We start from the raw sequence: 14,315 nt of genomic DNA, 5'->3' as shown, positions 1-14,315 counted from the left end.
TATCCTTGGAGCTCAGGCCCCACAGCTCAGTGGCCCCTGAGGCATGGAGGTGCGGCCGTCAGCAGAGGCCCACCTGGGGGCCACCCGCCCTCCGGCCCCTGCCGCTGGGACACAATCACGTCTGTGCCCTGGATGTACATGGTAACTCGCGGGGCCACAGCAGGGTGCTCGGGGCTCCCGGAGTGGTGGCTCTGCGGGGCTGACCAGCAGGTGACCGCAGTGTGTTTCTTCGTGAAGATCGGTTATTCTCTCACCTTCCCGTGAGCAGCGAGTGAGTGCTTCTTGTATATTTGGAGGGAAGTTTCTGGAACGCCCCCTCCCGGCTCACCGTGCCCCCAGCAGCGCTGACGGAGCATCTGCAGAGCCATAAGGCACAAGGAGGCGTCGCGGCCCCGCCCTTACAAACACTCGCAGAGCTCAGCAGGTTATGACCCCAGCTGCCTGAGAATGTTCCCTCCTGCCGGGCCTGCCCCAGAGAGGAAGAGAGCCTGGACACAGCAATTGTTGGGAGCTGTAGTCTCCGGAGCCCGGGCTGGACGGGGGACATCACCCACACCACGGGGCTGTGGCGCGGTCGGCTCAACGCCAGAGCCAAAGGGCTCTCTGTCGTCACAGGGCCACCCACGGGAGGACCCAAGGCCGCCCAGGGGGGTGGGGGTGGGGTCCCGGCACCCCTGCCCTGGGCCCTGTGGCCCGTCCAGCCAGGGGAGCGCCTCAGGCACTGCGGGAGCAGCTCTGGTGACCCGAGCAGGCTCTCCCTGGAAGGGAGGTGGATCAGCGCCTCCCCACGAGCAGCGGCCGCGCGGGCTGGGCCTGCAGCCGCCGCTCCGACCACCGGGGGAGGAGGTGGAGGGCTGCCCCGCGCACGCGGGCGCGGGCACGGCCGAGGTCAGGGGCCAGCGCGGGGCCCGTCTGCCTCGGGGTTCCTAGCAGCAGCCCTGCCCTTTGTGGAAAAAGCCCGGACACATCTGCTCCGCTCCAGTCAGCAGAAGCAGCCACGGGGTCGAGAAACGGGAATGTCAGCGCCGTCCGGTCCCTTCCCGGATGTCCCCAGCTCCCCTCCAGCACCTGCCCCCATGTCCTCTTGGCTCCCCAGGGCCAGTGTCCAAGCAAAAGGCCCTGAATGACGTGACACGATAGCAACCGCAAGGACGGCAATTCCTCTGGGAGCCCAGCACCGGGCGCTGGGCATCGGCCGTCCCATTCCTGCCCGGGAGGGGACACGGCTCCTCCCCGCTCACAGAAGAGGGGCTCCAGCCCCCCTGCCCAGGAACCAGGCCCAGGTCCGACGCCAGAGCCGCACCCACCGCCCCACGTCTGGACCAGGGCCCCAAACCTGGGTGCGGTCCCTGCTCCCGGGGCACCCCACAGGAGCGAGCAGGAGGCTGCAAGGCCTTCTCGGGGACATGGTGAGCATTAAAGCAGACAAGGGGCCCGACCCCAGCTCAATGGACAACAACTGAATACGATATGGTTTCGGAGGAAAACTCATTATCTGTTCTGAACAGTGAGCCAAGCCAGGGGAAGCACTGGACTTGCTACCTCGATCAGCCATTTGTTCTGTACAAACTTCTGCAACACCTGTTCTGCTTCCTTCTTCCTCATCTTCTTGCCTTTAAGTTGATCAACCAGGTTCAAAATATTTGTGGAAGACGCAAAGCCAGTTTCTGAGTCAATAATCAGTTCCAGCTGGAAGAAAGAGCAGGTCCCACGTTCATCTATCAAATTGGCAAAAACAACGTTTGAGCAAGAACACGGATCCTGGCCAGGGCGTAGCGAAACCGCTCCCACCCGCAGGCAGAACTGGGCCCGGGGACGCTCCTTCGGGAAGCCGGTTCATAACCAGCACCAAAAGCCGTAACCACGGCCAGCCCTTCTGACTCAGCGCTCACCCTGTGACCTGCCAAATGAATGACCTTAATGCCCCCCTAATCAAGAATCTGCTCTCACCCCCCCCCACCTCCCTGAAGGTAGAGAAGCTGGGGAATGAATGAACTGAGGCAGCACCCTCCTACTCACACGTGGGCAGGAGGACATCAGGGGTGAGGGGCAAGCTGGAGGCAGGAAGGACAGGACAGCAAAGCCAGGGTGGGCCAGGAAGCAGGCACGCTCGGGGGCCAACTGTCACCAGAGGAGGCTCAGAAAGGAATGATTCTAGGACTGGTCATCAGAGACTTGGATTCGCCAGATCTGGGTGAGGCCAGACTGTCTCAGCTGTTTTTACCTCCCGGTTATTAGAAGGTGCATCCAGGGCTGAGAACCCCTGTCGGGACCAGGTGCTCAGCCAGGTGAGTGACAGGAGGGCTGAGCCAACAGCTCTGATGCTGGGGAGGCAGAGCAGCGCCTCTCAAACATCGGGGCACCTCGTTAAAACGCAGACCTGGATTCAACGGTCCGGGGGGCGGGGGGGCGGGGACTGGGATTCAGCCTTTCTAGCAAGCTCCCTGGTGCGGCTGCTGCGGGTGTGGATCGTGCCGTGAGCACCAGGCAGCAACACCTGTTCACCTGCATCGCACACCCAGAAGCCTGGTGCAAACCTAGAGAAGCTCTTCCTTCCCGAGCAGCTGTGGCGCCCTCCCGTCATCACCCGGTGGTGGTGAGCTGCCCAGCGGCCCCCCTGCACATGGCCACCTGGGGCAGCAGTGGTGACCCTCCAAGATCACCGTTTCCATTTCTAATGATGGAAGACAGCAGGTTTCCCATAAGAAGCCCAGCCGATAAACAGGAGCTACTGTACTTACAGCCTTTCTGAACAGATCCAGCTCATTCTCTGCAAAATCTGAGGCCATTTTGGAAATAGAAGTGGTCGCCAGATTCACCTACAAAAGAGGTCAGCGTGGCGGTCAGGCTGGGCCCGTCCCTGGTCACTGAGCACCAGTGTCCAGGCGCTGCCGGCCACAGGGCTGGATCTGTGACCAGTCCTACGTTACAGACTTCAACCTCTAGCTCAGTCAGCATGTCTGATTCTCAGAGATTCTTAGAACTCCAAAGGTTGTGGAGTATCTTCCAAGCCCAGATACCTTTGGGGAACTTGTCTGCACGCCTAATGGAGCTTCCCAAGCAAAAGGCACCGAGAAGTCCAGCAGTAAACAAACCCGATTTACCGATTTAACCCAGCATTTCCACCGTTATTTGATGCCACAGCCCTTTTGCCCAGGAAGAGTGTGGGAGTCCCTGGCCAGCGCCCCTCGCTGGGTGGGCCTGGCTGGTGGGAGCCCGGCCTCCTTGGATGGGCCCACGGCGGTGCCCTGGCCCAGGCGGGGGCCTTGTTTGCTCCGCCCGCCTGTTTCTCCCCTCGCTCGCTGGCCAGGAGTGACACCGGAGCCTGACGGGAGGCCCAGATGGCTCTCAGTCCCAGCGCGCCACACATTCTTTCTTCTCTCAGCGTCCATGCCTTATCCTAAATGAAAAACCACTTTCCTCTCTTTAATCCTACTACTGCGCACATTTGAGGGGACTTCTTGCGTTGAACTGTCAACAAACACAACCTGTCTTGGGCAGGGGCTCGGATGGGGCAGTGAAGTGAGCATCGGGGTGACAGCCCCGGCCCTGATCACCGCACAGGACACTGACAGTGGCGCCGGTGGCCCCGGGCGGGCAGGGCGGCCACGCTGGGCTGGGTCTGTGTCCCCCATTGCAGGGCTGCTGGGGCGGGGCCGCGTCCACCCGCCGCAGTTCCGCACAGACGCCGCGAGAGGGCGCCGGCGTGCACTCACCAGCGCGTAAACGGGTCTCCCGTCGTCTTCGGTGGCTCCTTTCTTTATCTCAATATACAAGGACTCCAAGACACTGTTAATGTTGTTGATAAAGTCCTCCAGCGCCTCCATGGTGGCAGTGCCTGGAGAGAAACGGGCCGGGGCGGGAGCGGGGGAGGCATCAAGAAGTCATTCCATCCACCTGAGCCCGTGACGGCAAGGCCAGGAGCCGGTGAAGGCCAGCCCTCCTGGGTCAATGCCAATCGTGTGGCTGCTTCCTTCCTCGAGGGTGCAGACAGGGAAGGTGCTGTGAGCAGGAAGGCGCTCTTCCCATCCTTCCCATCTTCCCATCCTTGCTAGAAGCCCCCCGCTGCTGACCCCCGCCGCCCGCCATGCCCCTGTCCGCACGCTCCCCCACAAGGAGCCTGTCCCTGTGCAGCGTCACCCGTGCCAGGTCTGGCTCTATACCTTCTGCCCTTTATCCGCCATCCAGACACATACTGAACACTCCCGTGCCGGCCCATGTGCCGGGCCCCAGGGGCGGGGGCAGCGGTGAAGACTGACAACAACCAGCCCAGGGTAAGAGCACCAACTGACGCTGAGCAAGGCTGCCGCCCCGCCCCAGGAGAGGCCCCGCACCGAGCGCTTTCCAGCCATTAGGCCATCGTGCCGGCAGCCTTCCGAGGCAGGCACCAGCGTCCGCCTCCAGCTCGGCGGCCAGGCCCAGGTGCGCGGGGGCTGACGCGCCTGCACTGCACCCCCAGGCTCAGTGAGCAGCGGGGAGCCCGGCAGCACGGCCGCGGCCCGGGCTCCGACCCGTATGCTATCCCGCCTCCACGCTGCCGGGGGCTGCACAAGAAAGCCCCCTCCACTGTCCTGGGGCCGCCAGTCCATAGACAAGGGGTACATACAGAACCCGGGGAGGGATCACCATCCCCGTGCTGCAGGGGAGCCGGGGACGGAAGAGGTCCAGGGGCCAGGGAGGCTGCAGCGGGAGGCAGGAGTCCCACACGCAGGCCCTGCCGCCCAGCGGAGGGTGGCAACGAGGAGCCTTTCAGATTCGGAAGCAGAGAAAGGACACGGTCAGCTCTGTGTCTTGGAATTACCCTTTCGTATACTGTGATACTTTTTTAAAGAAAAAGTATTACTGCTTTAACTTATTAAAATAATTTCAACAGATTTATGACAAGAAAAAGCCAGCATACAAACCATGTGATACCACTTATGTTAAAACAACGATAAAACTAATGAAATACTGCAGGAAAACGGCCTGGAAGGATACCCACGAAGCTGATGGCCGAGGCCATTGCTAGGAAGGAGATGCAGATGAGGGGGTCAGCCCAGGGCACTTATCTCTGTTTGACTTCCTACAGAGAGAGATATTTCTAAGCTCCTTGTGTACCTAAGGATGTTGAAGGTTAAAAAAAATGACCGGTCATGCTGGTGGCAGTGAAGGTCACAGCCATGTGGGCCATGCAAGGGACAGTTCTGACCCGGGCAGAGGGGGCCCAGAAAAGCTAATGACAAAGACCAGGACAATCATACTAACATGCAAATCACAGCAGGGATCAAATCTTCCTTTTTAAGTAAACTTATTTAAGTTAAAAAAAAAGCCCTTTATATAAGAAGTCAGTAGTAATAAATAGGTGGTTCATGGACGTGGGACAAACCACGAGGACAGGAGGACAATGGAATGCGGCCCCAGCTGCTGAGCGCATGAGCAGAGGCGGGCCCAGGTGGTACTTCCTGTCCCTTTCTGAAACGCCTCCCTCCTCCTCACCCCCACTTCTGCCTACAGAAGCAGACTCAAATAGCACTTTTTTCCACGAAAGGTTCTCTGGGGCCTTTGCCGTCCTTCCTCTTCCACACGGACGGCGTGTGCCACGTGGGGGCCTGGGCTTGGGCAGGGTGGCCAGGAAGCTTCTCGGCAGGCGGGCAGCCCTTTCTGCCTCAGCGCACCCGACCCTGGGAAGCTGGCTGCACGGCAGTCGGGCCTTCGGGAGCCGCCTCTCACTGCCGGGGGGGCGGGGAGGTGCTGACAGGGCCCTTCGTGGGCAGGAGCCGCTCCGTCCACCCAATATGACACAATGGCAAGTCCCACCTCCCCCTGAAAGTGATAATGCACATTTTCCACCGAAAAGGTCACTCTTGGGTATGGTTCAGAAAAATGTACCCTGTGGGCCGATCACAAACACTGCAATAGGGCGGACTTTCCAGATACCTCGCCTGCATGGAGATGAGCTAATAGCCACTCTGCGCTTTCCCCTCTCCCACCCCTCCAGCGTGCTGTCCACTCTCATTTTTCAGAAACATGAATGTTTTCACTGAACAACAACAAAAAAAACCCCCCCAAAAGACCAAAACAAAAACGAAAAAACCCACTTCCTATTGCTGTTCCTGCAGGAACCTGCCACCTGCTCAAGTGCTCACGTTCTCTCCTCTTGGTCTCCGACCACACGGCTTCCTATGTCAAGGGCATGTCTGCATCCCTGCCCACTGTGTGTGTTTCTCATGCCCTGTGCCATACTATCTCCTTCTTAATGGAGAGAATACACTTCTCTGGTGTTCAGGAACACCCCCCACCCAACTTGAGTTTTGGGGGCAACAGCAGGTGCCATGGGGCCAGCCCAGTTCCACCCCGCCTCTCTGGGGGTCCTCAGGTGAGTCTCGCCCTTTCTCTCATCCCTGAAGGCCACCCACTGCCTTGCTTCCAACTTCACAAGTCTAGAACACATCCCTCTCACTCTCTAGGGCCACGCCTCGCTCCAAGCCCCCAGCCTCCCACTCCCCCGGCGTCCTGGACACGTCCCCTCCTGGGCACGCCTCTCCGACCAGACCAGCCGAGGGGAGGTGCCCGTGCCTTGGCCCCCTGCAGCTCCCAAGCACTGCCTTCCCTGATCACTTGGCTGCCCCAGTTACTAGATCTGGCCGCCCCACTCCTGGGGTCACCTGGTAACGTTTGACTGCCGATAGACATTTCCATCTCTAACCAGACCTTAGCTTTTTTTTTTTAATTGTCTTTCCCCTAAAAGTGTGATCTGGGGAGAAGAATAATTCCAGGTACCCTTTTCCAGAGAACCGGAAGGCAGGAAGCTGATGGGACCAGAACTGAGATCAGGAGGAGTGGCCCCAGACCCCGTGCTCAGCCTATCAGATGGACACTCTCCATCTAGGAAGGGACAAAAGGAGAGCTCAAGGTGGTTCCAGCTTGGCCACCAGGAGGTGGGAAGGTGGGAAGATGGCTTTGGCCAGACGGTCATCCTGTGTCCTGGTGCCCTCTGGGTCCTGCCCATTCCCCAGCCTGGCCCCTGGCTGTCAACCAGTCCTGTGTGTTCCTGTCCCCAACGCCCTTCCAACATGGTTCTTTTAAACTCGGCCAGAATTGGGTCACTTGCTTGCTGCCAAGCACCCCGACGGGCCCATCAAGTGTCACGGGTACACGGGACTAGTGCTTCCCGACCTCCAGTCCTCCAAGGAGCTGTTTGCACGGCCGTGCCTCCACGCCCTGCCCTGCTCCTGAAGCCTAGAAGCTCCAGTCTGTAGATCTGTATGAACACCCTGGGCCAAAGGACAGTCAGAGGATCCCTTGGGCCCCAATATCCTGTAAGGCCATGGTCATGATAAAGTGCGTAAGATAAAAGGCTGAACCACACACTTCTGAGGCAATTATTTCCAGCCTTAGCCCCGCCATGTTGACGACTTAAGAGAATTAATTAATAACATCACTCCTCCCTTCAGAATTGCAAACCCATTGAGAAAAAAGACAGGCTTCAGCTAAGTATCGAAGTTACCAGATTTTTTTGCAGGTTGAGCTGGATCAGAGGCTAGGTCCCTCAACACCACGGACGGGAAGTCAGCACCATGGGAGGACCAGCTCCAAGAAGTGACGAGCAAGGCCCCGGACCCACCACCACTGTCTCTTCTCAGAGAGCAGGTAACCCCCAAAACCGGCACGTGGCACCATGTCCGAACCAAGCAGAGGTCTATGGATCTTAGGAGGCCCCGGGGTCCTCTCTCCTTGGGAACAGGGTGTCCCTGGGCCTTCCTGTGGGCTGGGGCAAAGTTGCTCTGACGAGCTACAAACAGCGAGCCTACAAATGCGTGGCTGTAATTCACCGGAGCGTGTGCTGGGCACTGCTCACTCGCCTGCTTCACGTCCTCACTACCAGAAGGGCTCCAGAATTCGAGTCACGAATGTCATCTTGATACGCAAGAGGCTTGGGGAGAGTCCCCATCGCTCAGCAAGGGCGCCCAGGCCGGCCTGACCCCACATCCTGAGCACGAAGCCACAGGGCCTCAGCAGAGAAGAGTGAGCCTTCTCTGGGAACACACACCCTGCCATGTGGGGGGCCGAAGGCCAAGGCCCAGGAGGGGACAGAAGAGCTCTTTCTTTAGTAGGAAATGCCCTTCCAATGGGACAGTTCAAGAAAGGGGACTCCGGGTAGTCCCCAGGCCGGGGCGGCACCACACAAAAGGGGCCACCATTCCTCTGACAAGCCGGCTTCTTCATTTTGAGAGACTGCTTTTTCTGGCCACTTCTGTATCTATTCTCTCCTTTTCTCTTAAAATTCATTTAAACCTCTTCTTGCTAATCAGGGTCCCTGCTTTTCAGGAGGCTACTGGAACCGGGGATTCACTGCACACTTGGGGGGCAGGCAGTCAGGAAGTCTGCTGCCCTAACTTCTGAGCAACAAATAGTTTTGTTCCAAACTAGGCAACTATAGATAGAAAATGCTATTTTTAGGCAGAGGAAATAACAGCAAAAAATAAGACCCCAAGGGACCAAACCACTTGTGGGCCAACTCGCCCTGTGACAGGCCCCTCACCTGATGGGCCGGCCGGGTGGTCCCCGAGTGCAGCGCTGGGGAGGGGGCAGGCCAGGCCCCGGGTCGGACACGGGCGCTGGGGCACACCGGGGGCTGGGAAGGGCTGGTGGGCAGGGACACAGCGCCAGACACGCTGTATAAGGGGTCACATCTCAGCCTGCGACCTTCCCATCAACTGCCTGGGAAAAGGACTCTGGACACTCCGGGGCGTGCAAGAAAGACGGGAACGGACAACGATGCCGCTTCCAAAGTCTGGCCGGTCAGGGGCACTGGAAGAGCAGGGAGGGAGGGGGCCGTCTTTCACGTGGCCGGTACGTTCGGTAAGTAATTCCCTGTATCTGTGCAGCAGGGCACCGTGTACCCGCTTCCACCCCCTCGTGATCTCATCAGAGCCTCGTGAACAACCACCGGCGAGCCGGATACAGCAGGGTCTGGGCACTTCCACAGAGGACACCAGGGGTCACGGAGCTTAAGGGCTTACCCAAGAAGCCAGGGCCAGCGAGGGACGGAGTGCAGACTGGCAATCTGAGGGCTGGCCTTTAGTTTTTGGTAGGGAGACAAAAGGACTTGAGCATTCATTCAAACGAAAAAGTTTTGCTTAGATACGCAACTATGTCTTGAGAATTACTTCAAAATAATATGGGTTAAGTAGGTAGGAGATGTGTAGATAAAACAAGATTAGTTATGAGCTGCCATTTTAGCTGAGCGATGGGCTTCACTGTATTAGTCTACTTTTCTGTTTGACTTTTCCCTTTTAAGGGTAAAAAAAAAAGTATCTCAAGCCTCACCAACAATGTGACCTGATGCCTTCACCCTCAGGTTTCTGAATCCAAAAAGAGAAAAATGGCAGTGCCCCGTGCCAAGATACATGAGCTCAGGCCTCTGATGGTACAGAGGGGGCCGGGGGGGATGGACAGTCTTTGAATAACGGACTGTTCTTAAATCTGTTGCTTAGAGAGCTGTTTCCAAGTACACAGAGTTGTTCTTTGTTTTTTGTTTTTAATCTAACTTCAGTTAGAAAGTCTGCCCTTTGACCCATCGGCCAGGCCCCTCACCAGAGCTCTGTGGGTCAGTGCTCCAGTCGGCAACTGAACGGTGCTGCCTCTTTGTCACGAAGGTGCTGGGGCAGGCGGCCTCCTGAATTACAATGTGAGTCATCAGAACCCTGAGCCACTTTCAGCAGAACTTGACTGTTGATGCTATTAATTGCATTTCACTTCATCTCAGCCTTTGAACACAGGTGGGCCATCCACCGTTGAGACCAGAGGCGGCCTCCACTCCCACCACCCCGGGAACCTCAGGAGCAGATGACGGGGCTCTGCGGGGACTGACCGCCCACCCGCTAAAAGCAAACTGGCTCGGCTCTATCCCTGGTGCATAAGCTTCCTCCTCCCCGGGTTTCAGCTGAGCCCAGCTTGTTGGTCCTGACAGAATCGGATGCCTACAGAGGCCAGGCAGAAGCCCAGATGGGGACAAGAGCGGATGCGGTGGGTGATGTGGAGGACACGCATCCCACCAAGAGCAGTGGGACTACTCTGCTTCAGCCACATGCCCAATCTTCGGATTTTTATGAGAAATCGCCCGGTTGGTTTGTTTTTTAACGTGGTCATTAGTTTTAAAACACTATAGGGCAAACAAACTGTGCCCGTCAGCTAGATACCATTGACTATCCCTGGTTTTCAAATTCTGATATGGGCTGGGACCCTGCCATAAAGACACAATGACTAATGGGGCCACTCTGTTCTCTGACCCACCAGATAAGAGGCTATGGGCTGAGCTGTGAATAACTCAAGGGAACAAACTGTGTCACACTCATTCTTCTGAGAGACTGAGTACAGACATACCTCCGAGATGACACGGGCTTCATTCCAAACCACCACAATCAAGCAGCATCGCAGTAAAGCCAGTCAAGTGAATTTTCTGGCTTCCCAGTGCTTATAAAAGTTACGCTTACGCCACACTGTCATCTACTAAATATGCAATGGCACTGTGTCTAAAACAAAATGCACGGACCTTCATTTAAAACTACATGATGCTAAAAATGCTGAGCATCATGAGTTGTCAGTGAGTTGTAATCAACAGGATCCCAGATCACTGTAACAAATAGAATGAAAACATTTGAAATATTGCCAAGAATGACCAGAATGTGACACAGAGACAGGCTGTTGGAAAAAAGGCACCAACAGACTTGCTTGATGCGGGATTGCCACAAAACTTTGATTTGTTAAAAAAAAAAAAAAAAGCAACATGTAGAAAGAGCATTAAGCAAAGTGCAAGAAAAAGAAGTATACAGACCAGGAACAGACCACAAATAAGAAAAGGACTCTGACCCACCACCTGCAGCCACCAGCCCAGAGAAGCAACCAGCCCTGGGAGCCAGCCCGCCACCTAGAAGCCAGCCTTCTGGAAAGTCAGACCACTACCTCTAGCAACCGGTCCCGGAAGCCCGACGATAACCCGTGTGGTAATTGCTGCATGATGACCAGGACCTGCTTTGTAACTGACGGCTTCCCTAGTTTTTGGTTCCTTCTTCCAACTTAGGAGCAAACACAGAAAGCTGAATATGCTCCCAGGAGATGCCCTGCTTCGAGGTAACTGGCCCCCAGCCTCCAGTCAGGGCACACCCAACACCTGTCAGTGGGTCTCTGCCAAAACACCAGTGAGGGGCCTGCCTCCCTTGCCACAGCAAGCTTTGAACAAGCAGCGTCTGCCTATCCCCATTTGGGTGGTCTTTGTTTAGGTCCACATGCAAGACTCAGCTCAGTGCCCCGCTCCCAGGAGGCATGAAGGAGGCGGCAGAATGGTGTGTGCAGGCCCAGGGTGCTGCGAGGGGGCGGGACTCTGGCCAATTTCTCCAATTCTCCTCATCCCTGGAGTGTGGACCAGCTTCCCACAGTCTTCTGGGAGACCCATCGTAGCCCTCTACCCCTGTCCCCCATACACAGCCAGAACAGGGCCAGGTCCTGGCACCCCCTCTCCGCACAGCCACTGGGGGCTCCATCACCCTTAGCCACACTCCTTTGTGATCCCGGCGTGCACCGCCTTGCTCCACACTCCCATCACGTGGGCCTCCTGCCTGCCCACAAGGCCCCTCCCCAGCTCAACATCCACACTTGCGACTTCCTTCCATTAGGACATAGGGACCACACTTTCTGGATTTGGGGAGAAAATGCCAGCACCAGAAATTCAGCCCTATGGTCTAGATCATCCTATGCATCAGCACTATGAATCTTCTGATAGTCACTACCCCCACACCCCATCCCCAGGGTGTGGGGTCAGATGACACAGGAAGGGTCACACAAGAAGGAAGGGGCAGCGAGTAGCACGTACTGAACACGCCCCAGGAAGCACTCTGTATCAGGCACATAACAGAATTTTCCCTGTTCAACCCTCGTGACTTTTCCATGAGGTAGGTAAGATTTCCTTTCGAAAACAGAAAGCTGAGACTCAGAAACTAAAAGAACTTCTCCAAGTCCCTGACTGGGACCCCTGTCCTCCCCGGCCCTCCACTGGCCACACAGAACCTCCCTCGTGTTTGGGAACCAGTACAAAATGCAATCCAAAACCAATGATGTCCACACTTAGAAGAGTGTGAAGCATCCAGAGCTCCTGGCTCAGGAAATCTGTGCTGGCCACCGGGGTCCGTCCCACCCTGGGGGCTGTGCAGCACATTGTTGAGAGCAGGCTGGGATCTGGACCCCTCGAGTCCTTCAGAAGCCAGGGGCGTGAAAGCAACATTCGCTTCCTCGTGGTTACGGAGCTTGCTAAGCCCAGAGTCCTGTGGAAGCACAAAACAGCCACCTGTTGTGAAATTCTGTATGTTCAGAAATCCACCCAGTTACATTATAGAGATGACTTCATGTTAGTTTGCTGCCACTCCAGTTACGATCACATCCCTAATCCCCCATTGATTAACTGGGAAGGCGGGCAGGCTTGGACGGTGGCAAGCTTATTAACTGTTCCTCACAGCCAAAGGGGACAAATGTGCAATGAAATCATTAAAAACAGGGGGAAGACTGCTTGGGAGCCAGCTTCGAGTGATCACAGAGTCCTCCCTGGAAAGAGAAGACGCTTACAAATACGACCACACACAGGATGGAACACTACGCCACTGTCAACCACATCACGGTGACTCACCGGTAGCGCGCGCCACCTAATGATATGCCGGGGTCCTGACAGGGCACCTACACAGCGGGGCAGAAGGAGGACAAAACAGGACAAAAACAGAGCCACGGGGAAGGCAGGTAGAAGGTTTGACAGACACGGAAAATACCTGTCAAACCCCAGTGTTCCTCTCCTACTGTGCTCACCATCTATTTTTGGTACATGCGTTTCGGTTAACTGGTTTTTTTGCTTGAACACCGTCTTATTTATTCTGCTCCCTGAAATCATGTCAGATCTTCATTTGTTTTATTTATTTTTATTTTTTTAAAAGATTTTATTTATTTATTTGACAGAGAGAGAGACAGAGAACACAAGCAGGTAGAGCGGCAGGCAGAGGGAGAAGCAGGCTTCCCGCCAAGCAGGGAGCCCGATGCGGGGCTCGATCCCAGGACCCTGGGATCATGACCTGAGCCGAAGGCAGACGCTTAACGACTGAGCCACCCAGGTGCCCCTCTTCTTTATTTTAAAAGAAAACCAGGAGCACTGATTTCCCTCTCCCACTAGAGATGATTAAAGACACGTCCAACAACTCTGAAAGGAACCAACTCTTAGATGATGATAATATGAGTGGCAGAGCAGGGAGACAAAGAGCATGAGATCCCTGAGGCAGTGTAAAAGCTGGATCAACGGGCCCTGAATACCACCTATCCCCTTCTGTGGTCTTCCTAGAAGTTGGATCTTTAGTTATTTGTAGTTAAGAGCATTGAGGCACCTGGGTGGCTCAGTTGGTAGAGTGTCTGACTCTTGATCTTGGCTCAGGTCTTTTTTTTTTTTTTTTAAGATTTTATTTATTTTTCAGAGAGAGAGCATGCACGCATAAGCAGGGCAAGCGGCAGGCAGAGGGAGAAGCAGGCTCCTTGCTGAGCAGGGAGTCTGATGCGGGGCTCGATCCCAGGACCCTGGGATCATGACCTGAGCCGAAGGCAGACGCTTAACCAACTGAGCCACCCAGGCGCCCCTCTTCATTTGTTTTAAACTAAAATTTGAGATAGTTTACCCAGTTTGTCCTTAGGACCGCAGATAATTGAAAAACCCGCTAAAATGAACACGTAACAAGCATCATGAATTACAAAATGCGAGTGCGGGGCGTCTAAAACAGTACCTCACAGCAAGCTGGAAACCACAACAAAATAAATGAAGTCAGGGAAGAAACCCCACTGGATGCTAAATCTAGCAGGTACAAGTGGGATATTTACTTTGTCTCAAAGAACCGCCCTGCAAAATACTTCTTATTCACACAGGAAGGAGTAACTTTACAGCGCAGAAATCGTCTTCACCAACATCGTTATACCACCAGATAGGAGGCAGAGAAAGCACTGCTTCTGCATCACTTCTGCAACAGTAAAAAGCATAACCAGAGCCAAATGGGGAGGAGGCACAGACCAGCCCGAACTGAGGGGCAGCCTGCCAACAGCAGTAGCCACCGGGCACGGGTGGCTTGGCGCTCGCAATGTGGCTCGTCCAAATTCAGGTATGTCCCAAGTGCAAAATACAGTCTGGATTTCGAAGATGTGATATTAGAAAATGGAAAAGATCTCATGAATCATTTTTTACATTCGTTACAGGTTGAAAATGATGGTATTTGGGATATTAATTACACGTGTTTCCTTCTACCTCTTTTAACGTGGCC

At 55.4% G+C, this 14,315-nt stretch overlaps 1 protein-coding gene across 2 annotated transcripts in view; it reads right to left on the bottom strand.

The window, feature by feature from the left end:
- The window catches only part of NSMCE1 (NSE1 homolog, SMC5-SMC6 complex component), a 29,446-nt gene that overhangs the window by 3,173 nt on the left and 11,958 nt on the right, over positions 1-14,315 (bottom strand). The window contains exons 3-5 of one of the 2 annotated variants that reach the window (XM_034989039.1): positions 3,717-3,838; positions 2,742-2,819; positions 1,582-1,689 (exon numbers count right to left, since the gene is read on the bottom strand). In XM_034989039.1, the coding sequence (XP_034844930.1) occupies positions 1,582-1,689; positions 2,742-2,819; positions 3,717-3,838 (308 nt within the window). Of the gene's footprint in view, positions 1-1,542; positions 1,690-2,741; positions 2,820-3,716; positions 3,839-14,315 lie in introns of both variants that reach the window. The other variant, XM_034989037.1, reaches the window with a different exon arrangement.

The sequence above is a fragment of the Mirounga leonina genome, unplaced genomic scaffold (genome assembly GCF_011800145.1).
Source record: "Mirounga leonina isolate KUSES-001 unplaced genomic scaffold, KU_Mleo_1.0 Mir_454, whole genome shotgun sequence".
Classification (NCBI taxonomy): domain Eukaryota; kingdom Metazoa; phylum Chordata; class Mammalia; order Carnivora; family Phocidae; genus Mirounga; species Mirounga leonina.
Note: the sequence above shows the minus strand (reverse complement) of the source record. Positions and strands in the feature narration are given on the sequence as shown.